At 31.0% G+C, this 21,451-nt stretch overlaps 2 protein-coding genes across 2 annotated transcripts in view; one reads left to right on the top strand and one right to left on the bottom strand.

Moving 5' to 3' along the window:
* LOC108913407 (Werner syndrome ATP-dependent helicase-like) overlaps positions 1-19,413 on the top strand; it is a 29,175-nt gene extending 9,762 nt beyond the window's left edge. The window contains exons 8-13 of the mRNA XM_018718953.2: positions 3,879-4,111; positions 4,165-4,339; positions 7,616-7,845; positions 7,898-8,120; positions 13,795-13,931; positions 18,434-19,413. Of these exons, the coding sequence (XP_018574469.1) occupies positions 3,879-4,111; positions 4,165-4,339; positions 7,616-7,845; positions 7,898-8,120; positions 13,795-13,931; positions 18,434-19,143 (1,708 nt within the window). The 3' untranslated portion in view covers positions 19,144-19,413. The remainder of the gene's footprint in view (positions 1-3,878; positions 4,112-4,164; positions 4,340-7,615; positions 7,846-7,897; positions 8,121-13,794; positions 13,932-18,433) is intronic.
* The window catches only part of LOC108913405, a 46,312-nt gene continuing 44,267 nt past the window's right edge, over positions 19,407-21,451 (bottom strand). The window contains exon 8 of the mRNA XM_018718951.1: positions 19,407-19,514. Within this exon, the coding sequence (XP_018574467.1) occupies positions 19,495-19,514 (20 nt within the window). The 3' untranslated portion in view covers positions 19,407-19,494. The remainder of the gene's footprint in view (positions 19,515-21,451) is intronic.

Genomic DNA, 21,451 nt, shown 5'->3' with positions numbered 1-21,451 from the left:
CCATCAAATTTTTTAACATAATACCTCAACAAATTCAAAATTTTAATGAAAATAATTTTAAATCAAGGATAAAAAAATACTTGATAAAAAATGCCTTTTATAGTTTTGAAGATTTTATTGACAGTAATGTAGCTCGAATATGAATGTTATCATTAATCTTAGTAAGTCGTTTATCCTATTTATTTTAATTATATGTTGTTTATGTATATTTGTATAACAGTTAGTTGATTGCTATCATTATGTGTATTGTTATTTACCACTTTCTTTTTTTTTTTTTTGGACGCGTGTAAACACTTTTATGTGTATGTAACACTAGCCTTTATAAATAAAAAATAAAAATACAGTATTTTAAAACTGTCCTTGGATTTACTGTGCAATAATTTCTTGCCGAGATACCAATGATTAAAGGCAAAAGTGTCATTTTTAATTCAACCAACAGTCTTATAGAGATCTTTCAAAAAGCAAATTGAAGCTGATTAAACAGGTAAACAGACCTTTACATTGATTGAGTTCAAATAAATGTTCCTTGTACAGTTAAAAAAAAATGTAAATTTTTTTCGTGGGGTATTTCTTTTGATTCCTTGATAATCATTGTTCAAAAAATTTTTTTGTCAAAAAATCTTGAAATTCACTTTAAAATTAATGAAATATTTTTGTTCCTTATTGTTTTGAAAAATCAATTTTTTTTTGTTATCAAAATTAAATTTAATCATTAACTAAAAAAGGAATGTAATTCAAAGTTTAGACAACGAAAAAAATTTTAATATTATTTGGTCATGTGTATTTTTTATCTGTTCTGTCTATATGAGATACCTAACAAAGTGCTAGTAGGAACTGATTTTGTAGGTTGACTGTAATTTCAGTTTGATCTTTAAGTCATTGTACCTGACATTACTTAATGAGTGTTTACTACGATAAGATATACCACATGTTCCTTCATTTTTCGATATGGATACATACACATATGACGAATTAGATTTATTTACAACATGCCTAATTTTATTGTGATAATTATTAGTAAAAGCAATCAAATATAATAAAAAATGCTGGAGATAAAAGTTCAAAGTTGATTAATTTTAGTACAACTTGTTATAAAAACTGTTCAAAATGACCACCGTTGTTCCTACAACAGGTTAATTCGGCGAAGAAAGTTAAAGGACACCCTTTGCAGTTCTTGAAAGCAATTTGGATATGTCCACAACTTTTCTTCAGTGATAGATGTGGAAGCATACACTGTTGTTTTCAGAGTGCCTCAAAGATAATAGTCGCAAGGTGTTAAGTCTGGTGAACGTACAGGTCAGTCAATCTTTGGTTCAGATTCTGCCGGACATTTACAGTGAAATGTGGTGGAAGTCCATGCATCAATCACATGTTAGCTCTGAGTAATGACGGCACACCTTCCAATAACTCGGGTAAAGTGTTTTATAGAAATTCTTAATAAAATTCTCTATTCAGTTTATTGGGTAGAATAACAGGGCCAATAATAGGGCTATCAATGTGTTGTATTTGATTGTTTTTTCTAATGTTTTGAATAAAATTGGACACATTGTAAATAACTCTAATTCGTCGTATGTGTGTATCCATATCGAAAAATGAAGTGGTATAACAGGTGGTATATCTTATCGTCATAAACACTAATTAAAAATTGTCAGGCACAATGACTTAAAGATCAGACTGAAATTACAGTCACCCTACAAAATCAGTGCCTACTAGCACTTTGTTAGGTGTTATAAATATGAGTGGCATGATAATGTAGACATTCAAAAATATTTTTTTGTACCCAAACCGCTCATTTAATCAAAATTCTGCAAGAGTCCCAAAAACTTCCAAATATGAGATAAAAAATAGGTTTTAAAACACCAAAATGTATAGATTGAAAGCAAAAGTCCACATCCCAAAAATAATCAAAATAGATTAATAGATATACGAGTTATATACAAAATTCTAAAAATTTTAAGCGATTTTGGGTATAGGTGAATTAGCCTAAATCTGCCTATTTTGAGCCCACGAATCTGTGGTCTTCCGTTGTACACGTTATTCTGGGACATTCTGTATATAAGGCATGACATTTCAGTTTGAAAGCAGGTGCGTCTGCGTGTGGATTACCTAGTGCATTTATAATAAATAATTTTATAATATTGTGGAATGATTACCCGGTTCCGTATTAAAAATCTGGATGAGCTCTGGCAAATATCTGGAACATTACATATGTCTCCATAGTGGATTCTTTAAGCGATGCCCGCAAAAAATTTTCTTATATAAAGAAAACGATTGGTCAACATCTAATGACGTTATAGGTACATATTTGAAGTAATCTCTAAAAGCAGTTAATGAATCCGTGGGAGCACAATTGCTATGTAGATGTCTTAATCTGGAGAAATCTGGATTTTTTCTTAAAACATTCTCAAACTTGTCTCTGACGAAAACACTTTTCTCGTCACTTAAGTCATATAGCACTGTTTGTATGTCATCTACTATTTGCAGTGATTCATCTAATGATAATGCAGTATTTTGTAAGTTTTTTATAGCGTCTGCAATTGTAATGTACCTAATTGTTGTGAATATTTTCCAACTGTGCTTCAACTCGATTATCTTGAAATTTTATTTGGCTCTTCCGAATATACTGCGGATTGTTTGGCATCGAATTGTATAATTACGGATTTTACTTTTTGAAAATATTTAAAAAATAAAATGGTGCCTCTAACCATGTCCTCCATCGTGTAAGAATGTGTTGTGGAGATTCTGGAATGCCAGGACACTGTTGGTGGAATTGACGAATACGTTTCGGGGATTTGAGGAAAACTGCCTTGGTCTGTGCTATTAATTCATCTACATTTGGGTAACACCGACGAACTGTTTCTGTTGCAAGATGTAATGCATGCAGAAACGGTTGTTTGTTAATACTTAATTTTAACATACCTATGTATTTATTTTTTTAAGATAAAGAAAAAATCTCGTCACTAAAGAAATAATAAAAAATATATGTTTGATACGTTGCGACGCAACGTGACCAGATACTATCTACCTATTGCTGTCGATAGAATGCCGATTATTGCCGATTCCAGTTTTATTTGTTATTCCCAGCGGCGCGGCGGCATGGCGTACCTACCCAGCCGTACGTTAGTGGAAAGGAACTAAAAATGTCGTGCCTTAGTTATGTATATAAAACTGAAAAATCTATTCTAAACCCTACATTAAGTACTGAAAAGGGCAGTCTTGAAAGATGAGAAGTTCATTAATTATAAATTTAGATATTCTCATTTCTAAAAAAATTATTAAATATACACGGTCCAGCTTTATTCATCTACTGTATTGGTTTCTGCCAGGAAAAAAAATAAAAAAACCTCATCAGAAGCAAGTAAAATTTTGTAGAAATTTTTTGCTCTATTCATTTCGAAATTGATTAATATTAAAAAAATATACTAATGTAGAAAGTAATTTCCAACAGAATTTATTTTTGTATTTTTTTTTAATTTATTAAAATAATTGAGATTTAGATTGGTTTTTGTGAGTTATTGTTGTAAGACAAATACAACAAGAAGGATGTGATTAAAAAATATTGAACTGAAAATATAGAACGTGGTTATTCCATTAACAAAAATAAAAACAAATAGATCACATTATTTATTGAATAGATTAAATCTTTTTTAATTGAATTTGCAAATCCTAAACTTGCTATAATTTCTTTAATGTACCATTTCAAAAAAATTTAATTAGGAATGTTTTTATCCTCAATGTAATAACACATTATTTTACATCCCAAAAATTGTCCCCATAATAATTTCTGTAATTATCTATTTTTAAATTCTGTATAGTATATCATATTTTTATCATCTAAAAATTGGGATGTGCCATGTAAATTTTTGAAAATTTTTCAGAAATCAATTAGACAGTGCTACTTATGAGGGCATCGATAAGAATGGCAAATATAACTTTGCAGAAGATGCAAACATTTTTTTAAGAGCTGTTAATGCGTTAAAGGGAAAATTTGGAATTAACATGTATGTATTATTTTTGAGGGGATCGAAGATGAACAAACTTACCAATTATATTAAACTTCCTTTACATGGTTCTGGAAAAGGTAAAAGTGAGGCTTGGTGGAAAGGAATAGGTAATATTCCGTTAAGTTGAGATAAATCTGACATAATGTAAATACATTTACAGCCATTCTTTTGGAGAAAGAAAAATATCTAAAGAAGGTTCATAACACTTATTCATCATCAACTTTTAGTTCTACAACTATATGTGTGAGTGAAAAAGGAGAACAATTTTTAAGAGATGATAAGAAGTTACTACTGAGTCCAATACCAGAATTACTTCAGTGTTTGAAGACAAAATCGTAAGTAACTAATAATATAACACAAGAATTACCACACAAAATTCTATATATATTTTTTTACTTTTGCTACTGGTTTTCTTAATAATATATTACACATTTTTACAAGAAAATTTGAAAAGGATGTGTAATAATATACAGGGTGTTAAATGATAAGTTCTGCCAAACTTTAATGGCGTATTCTACCGATGAAAATAATTAAGTTTTGCCCTATAAAAATTTTTGATAGGACGCTTACAGAGATACAGGGTGTTAAAAGTTTCAAATATTTATATTATTTTTCATGTACCTTCACTGGCTTAAAAGACTATTTTTTTCATGGATAACTTATTCCAAAATACATTCCAGTGGCATAGTTATTGGGGGAGTAGGGGACCTTTTTTGAAAAAAAATCATACACCACAATAATTTTAAATATTTTTGAAATGTACAATCAATTTGTGGCAATAAAGTATTCGTAAAATTTACTGGTCTTTAGATAATTGGGAAATCAAATAAGAAGATGCTTAAGTAGCACATTGCTATTTACCATTTTCTATATTTTCTAAATGTATAACAATAAATTCAATACCTAAATGCTATTTAAATGCCAACATGAAGGATATAAAATTATGTTTGCGAGTAGTAATATGATCATAAAAATATTTCGCACCGTTTGCCTATTTAAAAAATTTTATTTTATCTACATGTTAATATAAGTCATAAAGTACTTAAAAAAGTTCATTAACAATTTTTTAGACGCAAATCCAAAGTGCAGAAGTCATAGCACAGTACCTTGACAAAAAAACAAAAATATTTTGAAATTATATCCAAAAATTTAGTGAAGAATTTTCAAGAATTTTGTCGAAAATTTGTCGAAATTCGAAAAAATGGCGTTAGTTTGAATTGAAGGTAAACTTTTCTTTTTTGATATAAAAATCAAAAAAGTTCTACGTACTCCGCTAGAGAATGTTATTATTAAGCTACAGTTAAAATATCAGATCAATTGGTAAAAAATTGTAAGTGCCAGAGGTACACTATACTCTGGAAATGAAAGAGAGTAATAAAACACCGAGATAAGAACCGGCCATGGGTGTGCTAATATTTCGTTTCAGGTAATTATCGGGTAACACTAATGCTAACAAAAATGACAGGGATTGGAAAATCGACTATCTACAGACTTTTAAAGGAAACAAAAAATGAACAAGATACTGTAAATCCCCCAAAATCATCTACAGGGAGGTCAAAAGTCGTTATAGATGATTTCTTCAAAAATGTCATTCGCAGAAAAGTACACTCATTTTATTTTAAAAAAGAAATACCAACGCTAAACAAAATTTTAAGTGAACTTTCAGAGGACAACGATTTGCCAAAAATCAGTAGAAGCAAATTATGGGCCGTCTTACGAGAGTTGAATTTTTGCTGGGAAAAGCAGAACAGGAAGTCAGTTCTTATCGATAAAGATGAAATTATTTGTTGGCGAAGATCCTACTTAAGATCAATTAGAAAATTCCGTGACGAAGGGAGGAATATTTATTATCTAGACGAAACTTGGGTCAACGAGGGATATACTGTAACAAAAGTATGGCAAGATAAAAATGTAAAAAGTTTTCGACAAGCATTTTTGGATGGACTTTCAACAGGGTTCAAGGCACCTTCAGGTAAAGGGCGAAGATTAATAGTGACACATATAGGTAGTGCCAGTGGTTTTGTAGATGGCGGTTTACTTTTATTTGAATCTAAAAATACAGGTGACTATCACGAAGACATGAACGCAGATGTTTTCGAAGAGTATTTTACACAGATGTTGGATCTTATTCCTCCGGGGTCTGTAATTGTCATGGATAATGCCAGTTACCATTCACGGCAGACCGAGCGGACGCCTACGACTGCTTGGAGGAAAGCCGATATAATTCAATGGTTATCCGGAAAAAACATTTCTTTTGAAACAAATATGGTGAAAAAGGAACTTTTGACACTTGTCAATCTTAATAAAGATCAGAAAAAATATGTTATCGATGAAATGGCAACAAATCGCCAAATAACGGTACTACGGTTACCACCTTATCACTGTGAACTTAACCCAATCGAATTAGTCTGGGCGCAGGTAAAAGGAGATGTAGCGCGAAATAATACGACGTTTAAATTAAGTGACGTGAAAATTTTGTTAAAAAATTCCTTGGAACGAGTAACTGCAGATAACTGGCAAAGATGTATACATCATGTACAAAAAGAAGAGGAGAAAATGTGGGAACTCGATAATTTAATTGACGTTACTGTGGAACCTATCGTTATCAATCTAGGAGACGAAGATAATTCATCAGAATATTCAGAGGATGAATTTTAATATACCTACTTTTTTATTTTCTTTATTGTACATTTATACAACACTACATTTACTCACCATAATTTGAATTTTCAAAATACATATATTTTTGTGTGGAATAAAAGTCTATTCATTAAATTTAAATAAATATTTTGATAATAATATTGAATAATTTTATTTGAATTACTAAAAACCCTCTTAACCCGGTTATGATGCTTAAAGTAGCCTCATGTTTTGAAATGCTGTTTTTATATTGTTTACTTATAAGAGAAATGGACCGAGAAATTGAAACGGCATAGACAAAGACGGATTGTCGGGGATTAAATTTCAGCTACCTGCTACAATTTAGTACAGTCCGATCGCACAAAGTTTTGTTAAAAGTAGACCTCGTCTATACGTAAAATACATAATATAAAAATATTGAATATAAGCACCAGTACTATATTTATTGAGCTTTTATTTCTAAACAGACTATAATTGTAAGTTCAGAAAACATGGTTTAAAGAAAAACGCATTTTAAGTATTAAAATGTCAAAATAGTGTGTATTGTGATTGATAATGAATTTTCTAGCATCAGTTGATAGCCTGGCTTGAATACTCAAGTCGTGGAAACTTCTAATGGTCTAAATAAGAAAATTAATAAGTTTAAACATAAAAGTGAACATTGTCAACACTGCACCCAAATCAAGTACAAAACAAACTCACAAATTCGATCTTTGGTTTAATAAAATTTTTTTCGCACAAATAGCATTCTAGGCTACTTTAGGGAGCTTTTAGTAAAATGAAAAAATGGAAAAATAAATATTTACAAGGTAGTATTACCCCTTAAAGTAAGAAAGTTGATGTCTATTTCTAGTAGAAAATTTCGTGTGCTTATATTATTTTCAGAGTTACATCTACCTTATAGTCACACACCTTGTAAATATATACCTTTTTATTTATAAATATTTCTATTGTATAAACTTTACTTTCAGAAATATTTGGTTATCATCATCAAGCCAACCACAACCTTTGACCGTTACAAATGTTAAGGAAGATAAAAATAAAGATTTGGTTATGAAATTATATCAGCTGTTAATGAACCAGCGTTATGAATTAGCTGCTCTGCAAAATTGCATGCCCTATACAATTGCATCTAACACAGCTTTGATTGAAATGGCAAAACAGAAACCCATTACTATAGAGCAATTAAGGAAATGCCAGTGTAAATTATTAGCAACCATTTTAGATTTAGAATTACATATATTTTGTTCCAGTGGAAGGATTTACCGAAGCAAAAATTATTAAGTTTGGTAAACAGTTTATAAAGACGGTTCGATTAGCACTTAACATAAGTGATGATCAAAGTGTTGAAAAAATGTCTATAGAGGATATCCTTAGACAGCATCCCTTAATTGAAATTAAACAGAATACAAGTGCACATACAACCTATTCTTTATTTCAGTCTGGAATGACAGTACATGAAATTTCGCAAAAAAGGTAAGTAAGCTTGTCCAATGTTGAATATGCTGAAATCTTTAAACGGACTTTTTTAAAGATTTTTACCTAAGAAAATGTTGCAATACTAAAGTTTTAACCACAATATTTTCATTTTTCTCAAGAAAAATAGAATGGTTTACAGATTTCCATATCCATTTCCATATTTTTTTTAAACTGGTTATTAATCTCTTAACTGATTATGGTGAATATATCTGCAGATTTATAATATATACTAATGTAAGTCAAATTCGCATGTTGGAGTACAATTTTATATACAGGGTGATACAGAACTTATCCGAAAAACTTTGAGGATAGGGTTATCACCAAAAAAAGTTATAATTAAAGTCTAGATTTCGCGTAAAAAATGTTTAAAGTTCAAATCATCAAAAGGAGTATGTAGCTGGGCAATTGTACTTCAGCGGCATCTGATAACAAAGAAAAGTAAACAAGTTTTTGCGCTCTCTAGGTGGTAAACGAACGAGGTCAGTAGCGTTGATTGTTTTATCGTGGGAGTGTCAAAATTTTCAAAATGGCTCATGTGTACAGCAATGCTGAGTTAATGGACATGATTTTTATTTATGGTGAAATTGGATAAAATGCATTGGCAGCTTTGTGCTTGTATGCGGATCGATTTCCCGATTGACACACGCCAAATAATGAAACTTTTAAAGTAGTGATGCAATGTGAAAGTGATACGGGTAATTTATGTGCAAATCGTGGACGAGATGGTGGCCTTGGGCGACCACAACGTATTTTAGCAGCTGAGGAACAAGTGTTGAATACGGTTCGTAAAAAACCGCGAATAAGTACAAGGCAGATTGCTAGACAGGTGCCTGGAGTATCCCGATCAACGGTGTGGCGCTTGCTACATGAAGCTCAGTTATACTCATATCATATCCAGTGTGTTCAAGCACCAGCGGATTATCCATTACAACTTAGGTTTTGTAAGTGGTGACTCGAAATGGAATACATACAGAACATTTATAATACACATTCGAAAATCCGCACGCATTTGAAAGGGATCACTTCCAACACTGTTTTTCACTGAATATTTGAGCAGGAATTGTTGATGAACGCCTAATTGGACCGTTGCCCAATTGTATGGATGGTTTACAATATCTCTAATTTCTTTTCAAATGACCTGCCCGTCCTTATTGAAAATGTACCCCTAGCTGTCCGACAACGTATGTGGTTTTTACATGAAGGGGCACCTCTTCACTTTCGGCTAGATGTTTGAGATTATCTCCATCAAGTGCACTGAGTACGGTGGATTGGACGAAGTGGCCCGGTAGCATGGCCTCCGCGGTCTCCTGATTTAAACTAGGGTTTGCAATCCCGCAGTCTTTTTTTTCCAGCTGGAAATTTGCGGTAAATTCGCCTTTACAGCGGGATCCCGCTGTAATTCCCGCGAGTGTTTTAAAAATATATTTATATATGAAAATAATAATGCTATTATTGTGGAATGTTTATATTTAATCAAATGAAATATAAATAATTCTTGGTATTTAAAAATCAACAGATAAGTATTATATACATTAAAAACTATGTTTATTAACTAAGAATCAACAGAAATCAACACATCAATAATATATTACTTTTGTTATTTTTACATAGATATTATTATGTCTCTAGTTACTTAACGTACTTGTTGCTGTTAAATTACTAAATATAAACATCTAGGTTAGGTTAGTAATTTAATCGTAGTAACAATTTCTAAAAAAATATTTGCTAGATACGTCGATAATATACTGCCATACTTCGGAATATGACAGTTTAGAGAAAATTGCAGAGATATTAGGCATACTTCATTTGGCTGTCATTCATTTACTAATTAAGGTAATAACATGTTTTTTCGGTAATGGCAAATGAAAAACAAATATTTTTTAATGTATTTGAAGTATGTTAGAAAACATTGCAATTTCAATAAAAACAGCGTCGAAAATGTTGTTTTGTCTTAATAAATTTAAGATTTTGTACATGTACATCCTATACATGATATTTTTGATGTTTTTACAGGGTATTTTATAATTTTTAATATATTGTGTTGCAAATAATATTTAATTGTTGTTTAATTTAAAACAACGCATGTAAAACATACGAATTTAATTTGTTAAAAACATCGTATTTCAACGCTTCTGCTAGAGAAGAAAGACGTATGTGGTCACATGCGGCGTTTATACTATGTACCTCTTAATAAAATACATGCACATAAGTCTGCTAAGTGACACAATATTAGAAATTTAAAATATACAAATTTTTAAATTTAAAGAAACAAAAACGATATTTTTGATATTTATAGATGGGTAATGTATAATGCGATATAGATTTCGAGAATGTAATTATCTCAATTTGTCACAAAACTGCATATACGGTCTTTTTCCGAAGTAGGGCAGGATAGTATAATTAAAGTAACATACAAGAAGACAAAACTATTAGTTACGTATAAAATTTCACTTTGTAAACACTTTTTTTCTCGAAAATAAACAAACGAATCAAGGAATTTGTTTGAATGATGCAAAGATCAATGATTGATCGATGCTGTCATAGGGGAACGGGATGCGCACGCAAACCAAATAGCGAGCGCCCCACGCTATGTCGCTAAACGGACGTTTTCTATTCAAAAATTTCCCGCACGGGAATTACCGCACAAATGCGGGAATTCCGCAATTCTCATTGACATGCGGGAAATTGCTGGAATGCTGTAACGCGGAATGCGGGATTGCAAACCCTAATTTAAACCTCTTGACTTCTTTTTGTGGGGCCATTTAAAAAACGAGGTGTACTTTACCGAAGTGGAAACTGTCAAGCAGCTGCGAATAATTTGCGTTTACAAGAACAGCAGCCAGGAGGAACATTCGCTTTAGTACGGCAAAATTGGATAAGGCGTGCCCAAATGCGTGTACAGGTCGAGGGACAAAATTTCGTACAACTTTTGTAATAAGGTATGTGCTCCTTTTTTTATAAATTTCACGTTTGTTATAGTGATCAAGTACTGCAATTCTTATTCAAAATTATCTATCTATCTTCAAGTTTATTTTAAAGTAAAACTCTACAAATCTTTTTTGTGCCAGTGTCAGTTTAATCAGTAATCACTAATCACAGAACTTTGGAGGTTCGTAAGATATGTCATATCAGATTCCAGCGTGCAATTAAATATTTTTAAATAGTTTTCAGTATGCATATATTAATTTTTCTTTGCATTACCATATTTATACATGTATATTAAACGTTTCTAATTTTTTTTTGGATAAGTTCTGAATCATCCTGTATAAATACATACAAAGTATGTATGTTCAATTGGGACCGGAGCCTAAAGCAAAAAATGATTTAAAAGAAAAATGTGTAATAAAATCGTAGATAATACAACAAAATATATTATTATGAATTGCAAAAACGTAAACTGAAGTTATTTTGACGTAGAAGGCTTTATAAAATCTAACAAAGTCATCTGATGGATACAAGATTTTTTCTTCTCACATAAAATTTCCTCATAGCACGTTAATAATTTCTTTTATTCCCTGTTTTGTAACAGAAATGCGTTCTTCATTGGAGTCTACATTTTCCAAAATTTGTAACCCTTTTTCCATTTAACTGGGTTTAAAGAATCAGATTCTTCAATGTCTTGCTCTTGCTCACGCATTTCTATGAGCTCAGCAGTACTTGAACGTCATCACTGTCCACTTCTAAATTTATTTGTTTGGCAAGATCAACAACCTCTTCCATCACATTATCAATTCTATCAGGCTCTGACACAGTTTTTTCCAAGCGCTATTTAAAGTTTTTTGTCAACATTGTCCAATGACTCAAACGGCATCTAAAACATTTAATTCTTTCCAAAAGTCCTTAACAGAGAGCTTTTAGTTTTGTCTCATAGCTTCATGCAGATGCGCAAACGATTGTCTGGTGTAATAAAGTTTGAATGACTCCCTGGTCCATCTGTTCAAGCAACCTGGTCTTATCTGGTAGCACAATTATAACTTTTAACGTGTGGCTCGAAATTAGTTAAAGTAGCAGGAGGATGACCTGGTACATTGTCAATGAATAGCATCACTTTAAATGGGATATATTTTAATTGGCTCTAACGTTCGACTTCAGGTACAAAGTGATGACCAAACCAGTCCCCAAAATGGGAAGCTGTCACTCATTACTTTACAATTCGACCTCCAAATCACGGGCAAGCAGCTTTACATTTATTTTTTTTATTGCTCTTGGATTTTCTGAGCAATAAACTAAGAGAGATTTTAACTTACAATCACCAACTGCATTCGTGTCAACCATCACTGTCAATCGATTTTTGGCAGTCTTAAAATCTGAAAAGGTTTTCTCTTCATGTGCGATAAAAGTCAAGAACAAGTCAGATATGATTTGACTGATATAGACATCTTCTTCTATAATGGCTTTGAATTTCTCTGGATAGAGAGACAGTCTCTTCATCAGCACTTGCCCCCTCTTCACTTTCTGCAATGCTATACCAATTACGGCGACATTTGAATCGGCACACCGTGTTCTGATCGATAGGTCAATTTTACACACTTACTTGATTATCACACCATAATTTTAACATTGTTTCCATCTCAGCGATAATACCATGACATTTAGAATGATGCTTGAACTCAAAGATTGAGCATTTTTCACAGCTTATTTCTTTACCTTTTATAATTGTTCTGAATGTCTGTTTCGGTAGATCAAACTTCCTTGCCAATTCACAAATTTTTATTTTTGCTTCGAAGTCTTTAATAATGTTAAGTTTACATTCCAAAGATGTTTTTTTTTCTTGTTTGATGCAAAAGAATCAGTTCTACTTTATTTAGATGACATATAGAGTCTGTAAGTCTCCGTAGATATAACGAATACACAATATTAACATGTACTGTGACACAAAATAATAATTTGTATCTGTGTCGACTCCACGCGAAGCATGGCCAAACATGCGTAGACGGAGTGAAGAATCGAGAATTGAGCGGTGCACAAAATACAAAACGACGAGATTTAAAAATCGCATAACTCAGGATTTGCATAAGTCGGGGTATTACTATATATTCATAGCTTAATACTTGTAGAAGCTTTTCATGGATAATACATATATACTCACCTGTTATGTTACGTTCAAATCTCTACCCTTAAAAATATAAAATCAATCAATTACATATATAGTTTGTCTTTATTTCGTTTGTCTATTAATATGTTAAGACAATAAAAGTTGTCATGATTTATAATTAGATTTTTACCCCTTCTAGTATGGACACATGAAAATTCCCAATTAATAAGATGAATATACATATTATGTGCATGTGTTGATTTTATGTGCAATTGTATTACTGCTCTAACAATATGTTGCTTGCCTGTTAAGAGGTTAACTAGTTATAATTAAGTGCAAAAAATTTTATTGAAGCTTTTTCTGGCTAAAACAAAGCTATTAACAGAGTGCTGTTAACAGAGTGCATTTCGGTACCAAAATACATATTTTTTTAATAAGAGGCATTAACACCTTGTTAAAAAATATATTTCAAACTCTCTCGATAATTTTTATTTCAAAAATCTTACAAGTTTATTTATTTTGATGGGGTATTTCCGAGTAAAACATTGTTTTGGTCAGAGGAAGCATCAGTTAAATTTCTTAAACCCTACGGTTTGTCCTGCATTGTTTAATATTTGCCAAAATAACTTTTTCTAGGGGTTTTTCTCCAAACACAATTATTTCACATTTGATAGATGTTATGAAACTAGGATACCCAATAAAACTGGCAGAATTAGACGTAACTAATGAAATTAAAAACACCATAGAAGATGCATTAAAGAAAGTTGACACAGGTAACACATCGATACCTTTTAATTGTCTAAATTATTGAATATTTTGTTGTCAGAAAAATTATTTATTTCTTCTTTCAATAAACATTAAAAAGGTATTTAACTTATCAAAATTGACAATAAACAAAATATAGTAAATGGTTCTAGTTGTAATCATCTCTTACGTCATAAATAATTAATGTAACTACAAATCACTGTTGCTGACCTCCATCAATTGACCAAATTTGGCCAAAATGTAGTGACTTTTCCATATCTTTGTAAACCACCCTATTTTTAGTAAGCAAATTAAAAGTAGGAATCTAGTATCTTTTGTATTAGATTTTTTTTTAACACATGTTGCATTTAACCGGATATAAATAAACTTAATTAACAACAACAAAAATAATGTTAAAATATTTTTTATTAAATAGACTAAGATTGCACATGCACGTGTCCCGAAATTAATAGGACACAGAGCAAGGGTAGACTCCTTACCTTAAAATAGTGTGATATAGCTAAACTTACTTTAGTCCACTTGTCCAATTTGGATTCAGGGATTTTCTGGGTCCAGGAAAACGAATCTGGACTTAACTGTGCTGACTAGAGGTCGCTAGAAAATGGACTCTTGATTGATAAAAATTGGTCGTAACTTTTTTCTCAGTGTGTGTATGAAAGTTTTATTAGAAAAGTATTATTCTCTTATCGATTTTACACAAATAAGATATACTTGTTTTATGTTGATTGTTTTCCTAAAGTAAAATTTATTTGGCCAATTGCCAAATTTGAAAGAGCCTACTACTGACTGAATATTTTCTAATGAATAGAGATGGGCGGAACATGACTGATTCGGCTCACTGAGCCGGCTCTTTGTACTGAGCCGAGTGAACTGGTTCCTTCTGAAAGATCTGTCCCGGATCTCGGATCTTTGCATCGAATGTCGAAAGTGGTGAACTGAAATCAAGAGTAGTGCACCTGCACTCGCACAATTTATACAGTGCAGGTATCGAGTGTATTATTTGTATTATTCGCTACTTTTTCAAATGATAAATAAGTAGTGAAAACAAATTTTCATTCAAATAAATGCAAAAAAATAAATTCACCAAAAAATAATTATTTAATAAAAATTAATTCCAAAATTTTCTTTTTTTCCTTACGTGCTTTCTAAATTGCTAGTTAATAATCAACCGAATATTGATTCTAATATATTTGTATAAAAATAATACATAATTCTATTAAACAATCTATTTTATGTATCTGTTTAATAATTTTATTAAGTGAGCTACGCAATACATTCACTCGGCTACACGGGTCGCAGGGGTCGCAGTGTACTAGAAAGAAAAGAAGGGAAGGGATAGTTTTGACAAATTCGGCTCAATTGAACCGGAACCGGTGAACCGGGTCAACAAAATGAACCGGATTTCTCATCTCTACTAATGAATACTGTTAAAACCTTGTGTCAGTTAATACGGTTTTTCTTGAAAACCATAGTTTTTTAAAATTTAACAAGAGTAAAAAAAATTTGAAAGTAAATTCTGCTGTGAATTAATATTACTATTTTTCAATTCGGTCAATGAAAAAAAAGTTCTGAACAATTTTAGGGGTGAGTCATCCCCAATGAACACCTTAAACTTGACCTTAAATCATAGTCAAAGAAGACCAGTAATAAACCTAAATCATGTACTAAATTTGGTTCTTCTACGGTAAAGTGTTGCGGAGATATACATTTTTTTCCAAATTTAGGGCTCCACTGGGGCGGCTAATAACTTCTCAGGGGTGTAACTTTGTATATAGGTAAGTTTGGTTAAATTACAATATTTTAGATACCCCTACATGCACCTGCCATGTGTCGGTTCTTATGCGGGACACTATATATTACTTGTTGATATTATCTTTAAAAGTTTTTGATTTAAAATAAATTATTTTACGTACATTAAACAAATCTTTGTTATAATTCTCTATTTTTATTCAAACGTTATAAAAGTTTCTATGAGTAATGCTTGCGAATGTAGACATATTTAGGATATCCCATTGAAAAAAATGTAGGTTACAATAGAAAAATTTATTCAAAAACTTAGTTTATTTTTATTTTATATGGAGATTGTAAGAAATATTGAAGAGTAATGAAATTTTACCTGGACTTTTATAAGTGGAAATGGTAAAATGGCTTATAATAAACCTAAAAAAAATAAATGCGTGAGCGGGGGTGGCGAAGGGGTTGAAAAGTTGTGAAAAATTGTATCATTGGGATTTCTGGCGAGAGTTGACCCCAAACAAAAGAGTATCCAATACAAAGCTTGTAGATCATGCAAAAACCTACAACTTTCTTAGAGGTCACTTTTTAAGATAACCTCAAAATTTAAGAGAAAAATGCGAAAAACAGTTTTTTTTCTTATTTTTCGTTTTTTATTTCTCATTTCCGCAAAAATAACTTAATTTTGACGAAACTTAGTGAAAGTATACCTTTCTGTGTCTTAAATAACCACAAATTTTTTTAGATAAAAAAGTCAAGAAGTTTCCGAGATATTTATTTTTTCCGGTCTGAAACACTTTTTTTTCAAAGAAAAATTCTACTTAGGAAAATCATCATATAGAGTTCTGCAGGTGATCATTTTTTTCGTTTTGCCATATACTTTTTGGTGAAATAAAGAAATCTGAAATCACAGTTCAAAAACATGCTCAAAAATGCAAAAAAATAAAAAGCAATGAATTTTTCAACAATTGTTGATAATTTGTTTTAATTTAAAAAAAATCAAAAACTGATTACACTATTCAATTGTACGGAAAAAATACAAAAAAACTGACTCATTGTTTGACCCAAAACTTTATTTTTGTACAGTATTGCTATAAACGTCTAAGTCGAATTACAAATGCACAAATGATAAATTATCTCTGGATGATTTGAGATTTCAGCAATACAAAGTATTCATGCCAAATCTACTGTTGACGCAAAACCCGAAAACCTGAAATTTTGCAAAATCGTTTTATTTTTTCTGGCTTTATTTGAAAACGAATTTTAAAATAAATTGCATATTTACATTGCCACTTTTTTCAATCTATCCAATGGCGTCAACACTTTTGCATCGGGTCAATTTTTTTAAATATGTTGCTGCTATTGTTGGATATTTTGTGCTGTATAGACTTTTATACTGTTAAGACTTCATCCAATAGATATTTTGAAAGCGTTCAGAGCCGTACTCAAGAAAAATTTTAAATGATAGCTAAAAACCTGTTTAAGCGATTACAATAGTAATATTATTCAGAATTAAAATGACTAGACTTGGTCATAAAAATTGCAGCGACATATCTAAAAAAATTTACCTGATGATGGTCCTTCAAAGTTGAAACGTCGAATTACAAAAATTTTGACACCATTTTATAGAGCGAAAAAGTAGCATCGTAAATATGCAATTTATTTTAAAATTCGTTTTCAAATAAAGTCAGAAAAAACATTAAACAATTTTGCAAAATTTCAGATTCTTCCGAATATCTTCTAAACTACCCGGAATTTTACAATTTTCTAAACGGCATATTGTTAGGTATAAAAAAACACAACTTTTTTCTAATCTGAGCCACCCCGTATCTCTTACTATTTCCTAGATCCTAATGCTGTCCCATTCTTATCTTGGACCCACTGCATATCTATGAATTCATCAAAATTAAACAATAATAAGTACACTAATCGATCCTACGGAAAAAAAATGATTTATTTTATTTATTCACTATTCGACTTATGTTTATAGCAATACTGTACAAAAATAAAGTTTTGGTCAAACAATGGCACAGTTTTTTTTGTATTTTTTCCATACAATTGAATGGTGTAATCAGTTTTTTATATATTTTTTAAATTTAAACAAATTATCAACAATTACTGAAAAATTCATTGTTGCAAGTCACTTTATTTTTTTTTGCATGTTTGGTCATGTTTTTGAACTGTGATTACAGATTTCTTTATTTCACCAAAGTATATGCCAAAACAAAAAAAAAAAAAATGATCATCGGCAGAACTCTGTACGATGATTTTTTTCTTTGAAAAAAAAAGTGTTTCAGATCGGAAAAAATGAATATCTCGGAAACTTCTTGATTTTTTTATCTAAAAAAATGTGTGGTTATTTAAGACACAGAAGGGTATACTTTCACTAAGTTCTGTCAAAATTAAATTATTTTTGAGGAAATGAGAAATAACGAAAAATAAGAAAAAAAAACCTGTTTTTCGCATTTTTCTCGGAAATTTTGAGGTTGTCTTAAAAAGTAACCTCTATAAAAGATTTTTGCATGATCTACAAGTTCTTTATTGGATAGTTTTTTGTTTGACGTCAACTTTTGCTAGAAATTCCAATGATACAATTTTTCACAAATTTTCAATCCCTCGAATAAACCCTCCGTAGCCCCTGCTCACGCATTTATTTTTTTTTTTCGTTTATTACTTTTACCATTTCCACTTATAAAAGTCCAGATAAAATTTTTTTCCCTCTAAATTAGTTATTTCGATCGGTCTATACAAATATTCTTAAAATTGTTATTTTTAGGGTTATCTTTACTAACACCAATTAAAAATGTCTGTCCACCAGAGATAACGTACAACCAAATAAAGGCAGTGGTAACTTATTTACAAATTCGGCAACATCTAAAGAATCTCAATGTACCCTTTATTGAATTCGAGGACATTGATTCGATGTTCGATATTCCTATTCCAACTACTTCGAAATGTGAACCTGGCGCATCTAATGCTCACATGGATATTAATAAATTGTCGCAACTGACTAATACTCAAAATTTAATAGAACTTCCAACTATGTCTAAATATGAGCCTGCCACATCTGAAGCCAACAAGGATATTAAAAGTCTATCACAACCAGGTCCTACACAAAATCTAAAAAGACTTATAGAAACTTTTGATGAGCTGGAAAGCATTCCAACTGTTGAATTAAAGGGGGAAGAAGAGAATTCAAACTTTTCTGACGGATTTAATGATGCGATGCTTGCGGCAGTCTGTGATGAATTAGAAACTAGTCTTAGTGAACAAAAAAATTTAAATACAGATAAGAATTCTCGTGAACAAACATTCAACGGAAAAACTGAAGAAGCATCTGGATTTGATTTTTCAATTTTGGATTCTCCTCCGAGACAAATAAAATCACAAGAGAAGCGTAAAATTGAAGAAAAGGAGACAAAGCATTCTGAACATAACAAAAAAATGAAATTACCGCCTTGGCTTCTGTCACAAAAGATAGCCTGAAATTTGTATTTATATAATTTCACAAAAACTTAACTTGATCTTTTTAAAATGAATCTCTTGTAATTCTGTGTGTGTTCATTTAAATTCAGATAAATTATAATTATTCTTTAATAACTGTGAGGTAATGTAAAAACATAGAAAGTAAATTAAGTTGTTTTTATATTATTCTATATCATGTTTATACTTTTTTATAGCTTTGTTGTAGTGACCTCATTTCTATTTTTAAGATAAGTATGAATATATCTCGAAATAATAAAAAAGCATATTGATAAATAATATTTATTGTTCTTAAAGTCTACATAATTTGAGTTTTAATTTTCATGTGTTTTGCATCTGATAAGTTTCCACATTTTAACAGTCACCTCTATAACCTGAAAAAAAAAAAAATTAAATGTGACTAAAAACGTATCATTACTGTCGTTCTAATATGACGTATTCCACAAATTTGACAATTTCACTTTTTTAAAAAATGGAATCATAATGTGCAGCATGCAGCTTATGTTAAAGTTTTAAAGGTCAAATAAATATAATAATAATATGTCGTGTCCCACACGGCGATTTTCACGTATTCTAATATGTTGTATCCCACATATTAAGGTTAAGTGAACATTAATGATTCACGTAATAAAAATTTACTTATTTTTTTTTAATTCTGGCAGCGAGACGTTTTTATGATCTGAAAAATTTTTCCAATGTGGGATATGTCATTAGAACGAAGGTATCAATATGAAAAAATTGCTCGATTTAAAGAGCAAGTCTAGGGATGCAGGGACGATTGTCATCACAAAAATTCACACAAATGGACAGATTTAATGGAAAATTAAGTTAAATCTGTTCATACAGATTTTACAAATTGGCTATTTCTCCATTGTTGATGCATGTGTGGGGTGAGATATAACCTACGAATATGTTAGTATACAGGGTGTCTTACGGTGACGGCCCATTAGAATTATTTCAGAGTCTACTTTGATTTGAATTATGAAAATTTGGGATACCGGGTTTTCGGGCATGACCTTCTCAACTAAAATAATGACGTCCACGTACCACTTCCGGTTATACCGGAGGTCGCCATCAACTTGCTTATTTTAAATAGAACACCCTATATATTATTGCAATTTTGCATTCTACGTGTTATTTTAGGTGCTTTTAGCAAGAATTTTAGCAAATCAACTAGAGTGTGGTTGAATTTATGCAGAAAGAATTTTACCAAAACCAATAACTTCAAATGAAGATAATGTAATAAATGTGCTAGCCTATTTTAATGTTCATCCAGAATCTTCAACTCGTGCCGCAGAGTATGATTTAGGCATTTCACGAGCATCCATTCACAGGATGCTAAGAACTAATGATATGCTGGATACAAAGGACCCCGCACAAACCTTATGGAAAATGGCTTTCGTTCAAAATGGCTGAAATTGAAATATGATATAGCTCTCACCTTCCTGAGCAAAAGCTGTCATGGGCCCAAAGCGATCCTATGAGTAGGTTTAAAGATATAGCTAGATATAGCTTTGAAGCTAACGATTTCATAGCACGGTGCTGAATATAAGTGCAGGATAGGTGTATGTATATCTCCCTTTCTATACATGGTGAGTCAGTTTTTTGTAGACAAATTTTAACAGGAGATAGAATACATGTTTTTAAACAGAAAAGTTCCTATAAACATATGTCGTAGAAGTCTTCGTTTCCGAAATACGGGGTGTTGAATATAATTTTTTTTTTTCGAATATTCATTATAACTTATAAACGAATGCTTAGATTTTTTTCATGTTTGGGAGATAATGCCTATTAATTAAGGGGCATAAAAAAATGTTCAAAAACTTGCACAGTGGCGGAGTGAAGGGGGTGCTCAACCCCTTTCTTAAACATAACTTCTACGCCAATGACTATTTTTTTAAAAAACTGTTATTTTCATTATCTACATACAGTTTAACAAATTCTTCTGTCTCGAAATTCCTGTGCGTTTCCGAGTTATTTTGATTTTTAGTGTTTGTTGTGGTACTAAATTAAGTAATTTATTTATTATCAATTATCGGCTAAATATTTAATTCTTTCAACGAAACCTACCTAAATATGGTTTGTTAAGGATTTTAAAAAGCCGAAATCTCTTATTCTTTATCTCTTTCCAATGTAGTCAAAATAAATATTTGTTATATCAAGCTATACTCAAATACAAGACTTTTATAAGTTGAAATCTGTTACATTACATACATACAATACATTATTGTGCAGTTGCCAAAAAGTTTTAAGAAGTTGTTAATTAAATATTGTTATAAATTCAAAAAATTTCTCCATAAACATTAACATC

Source organism: Anoplophora glabripennis, unplaced genomic scaffold (assembly GCF_000390285.2).
Source record: "Anoplophora glabripennis isolate ALB-LARVAE unplaced genomic scaffold, Agla_2.0 scaffold1026, whole genome shotgun sequence".
Lineage (NCBI taxonomy): Eukaryota > Metazoa > Arthropoda > Insecta > Coleoptera > Cerambycidae > Anoplophora > Anoplophora glabripennis.
Note: the sequence above shows the minus strand (reverse complement) of the source record. Positions and strands in the feature narration are given on the sequence as shown.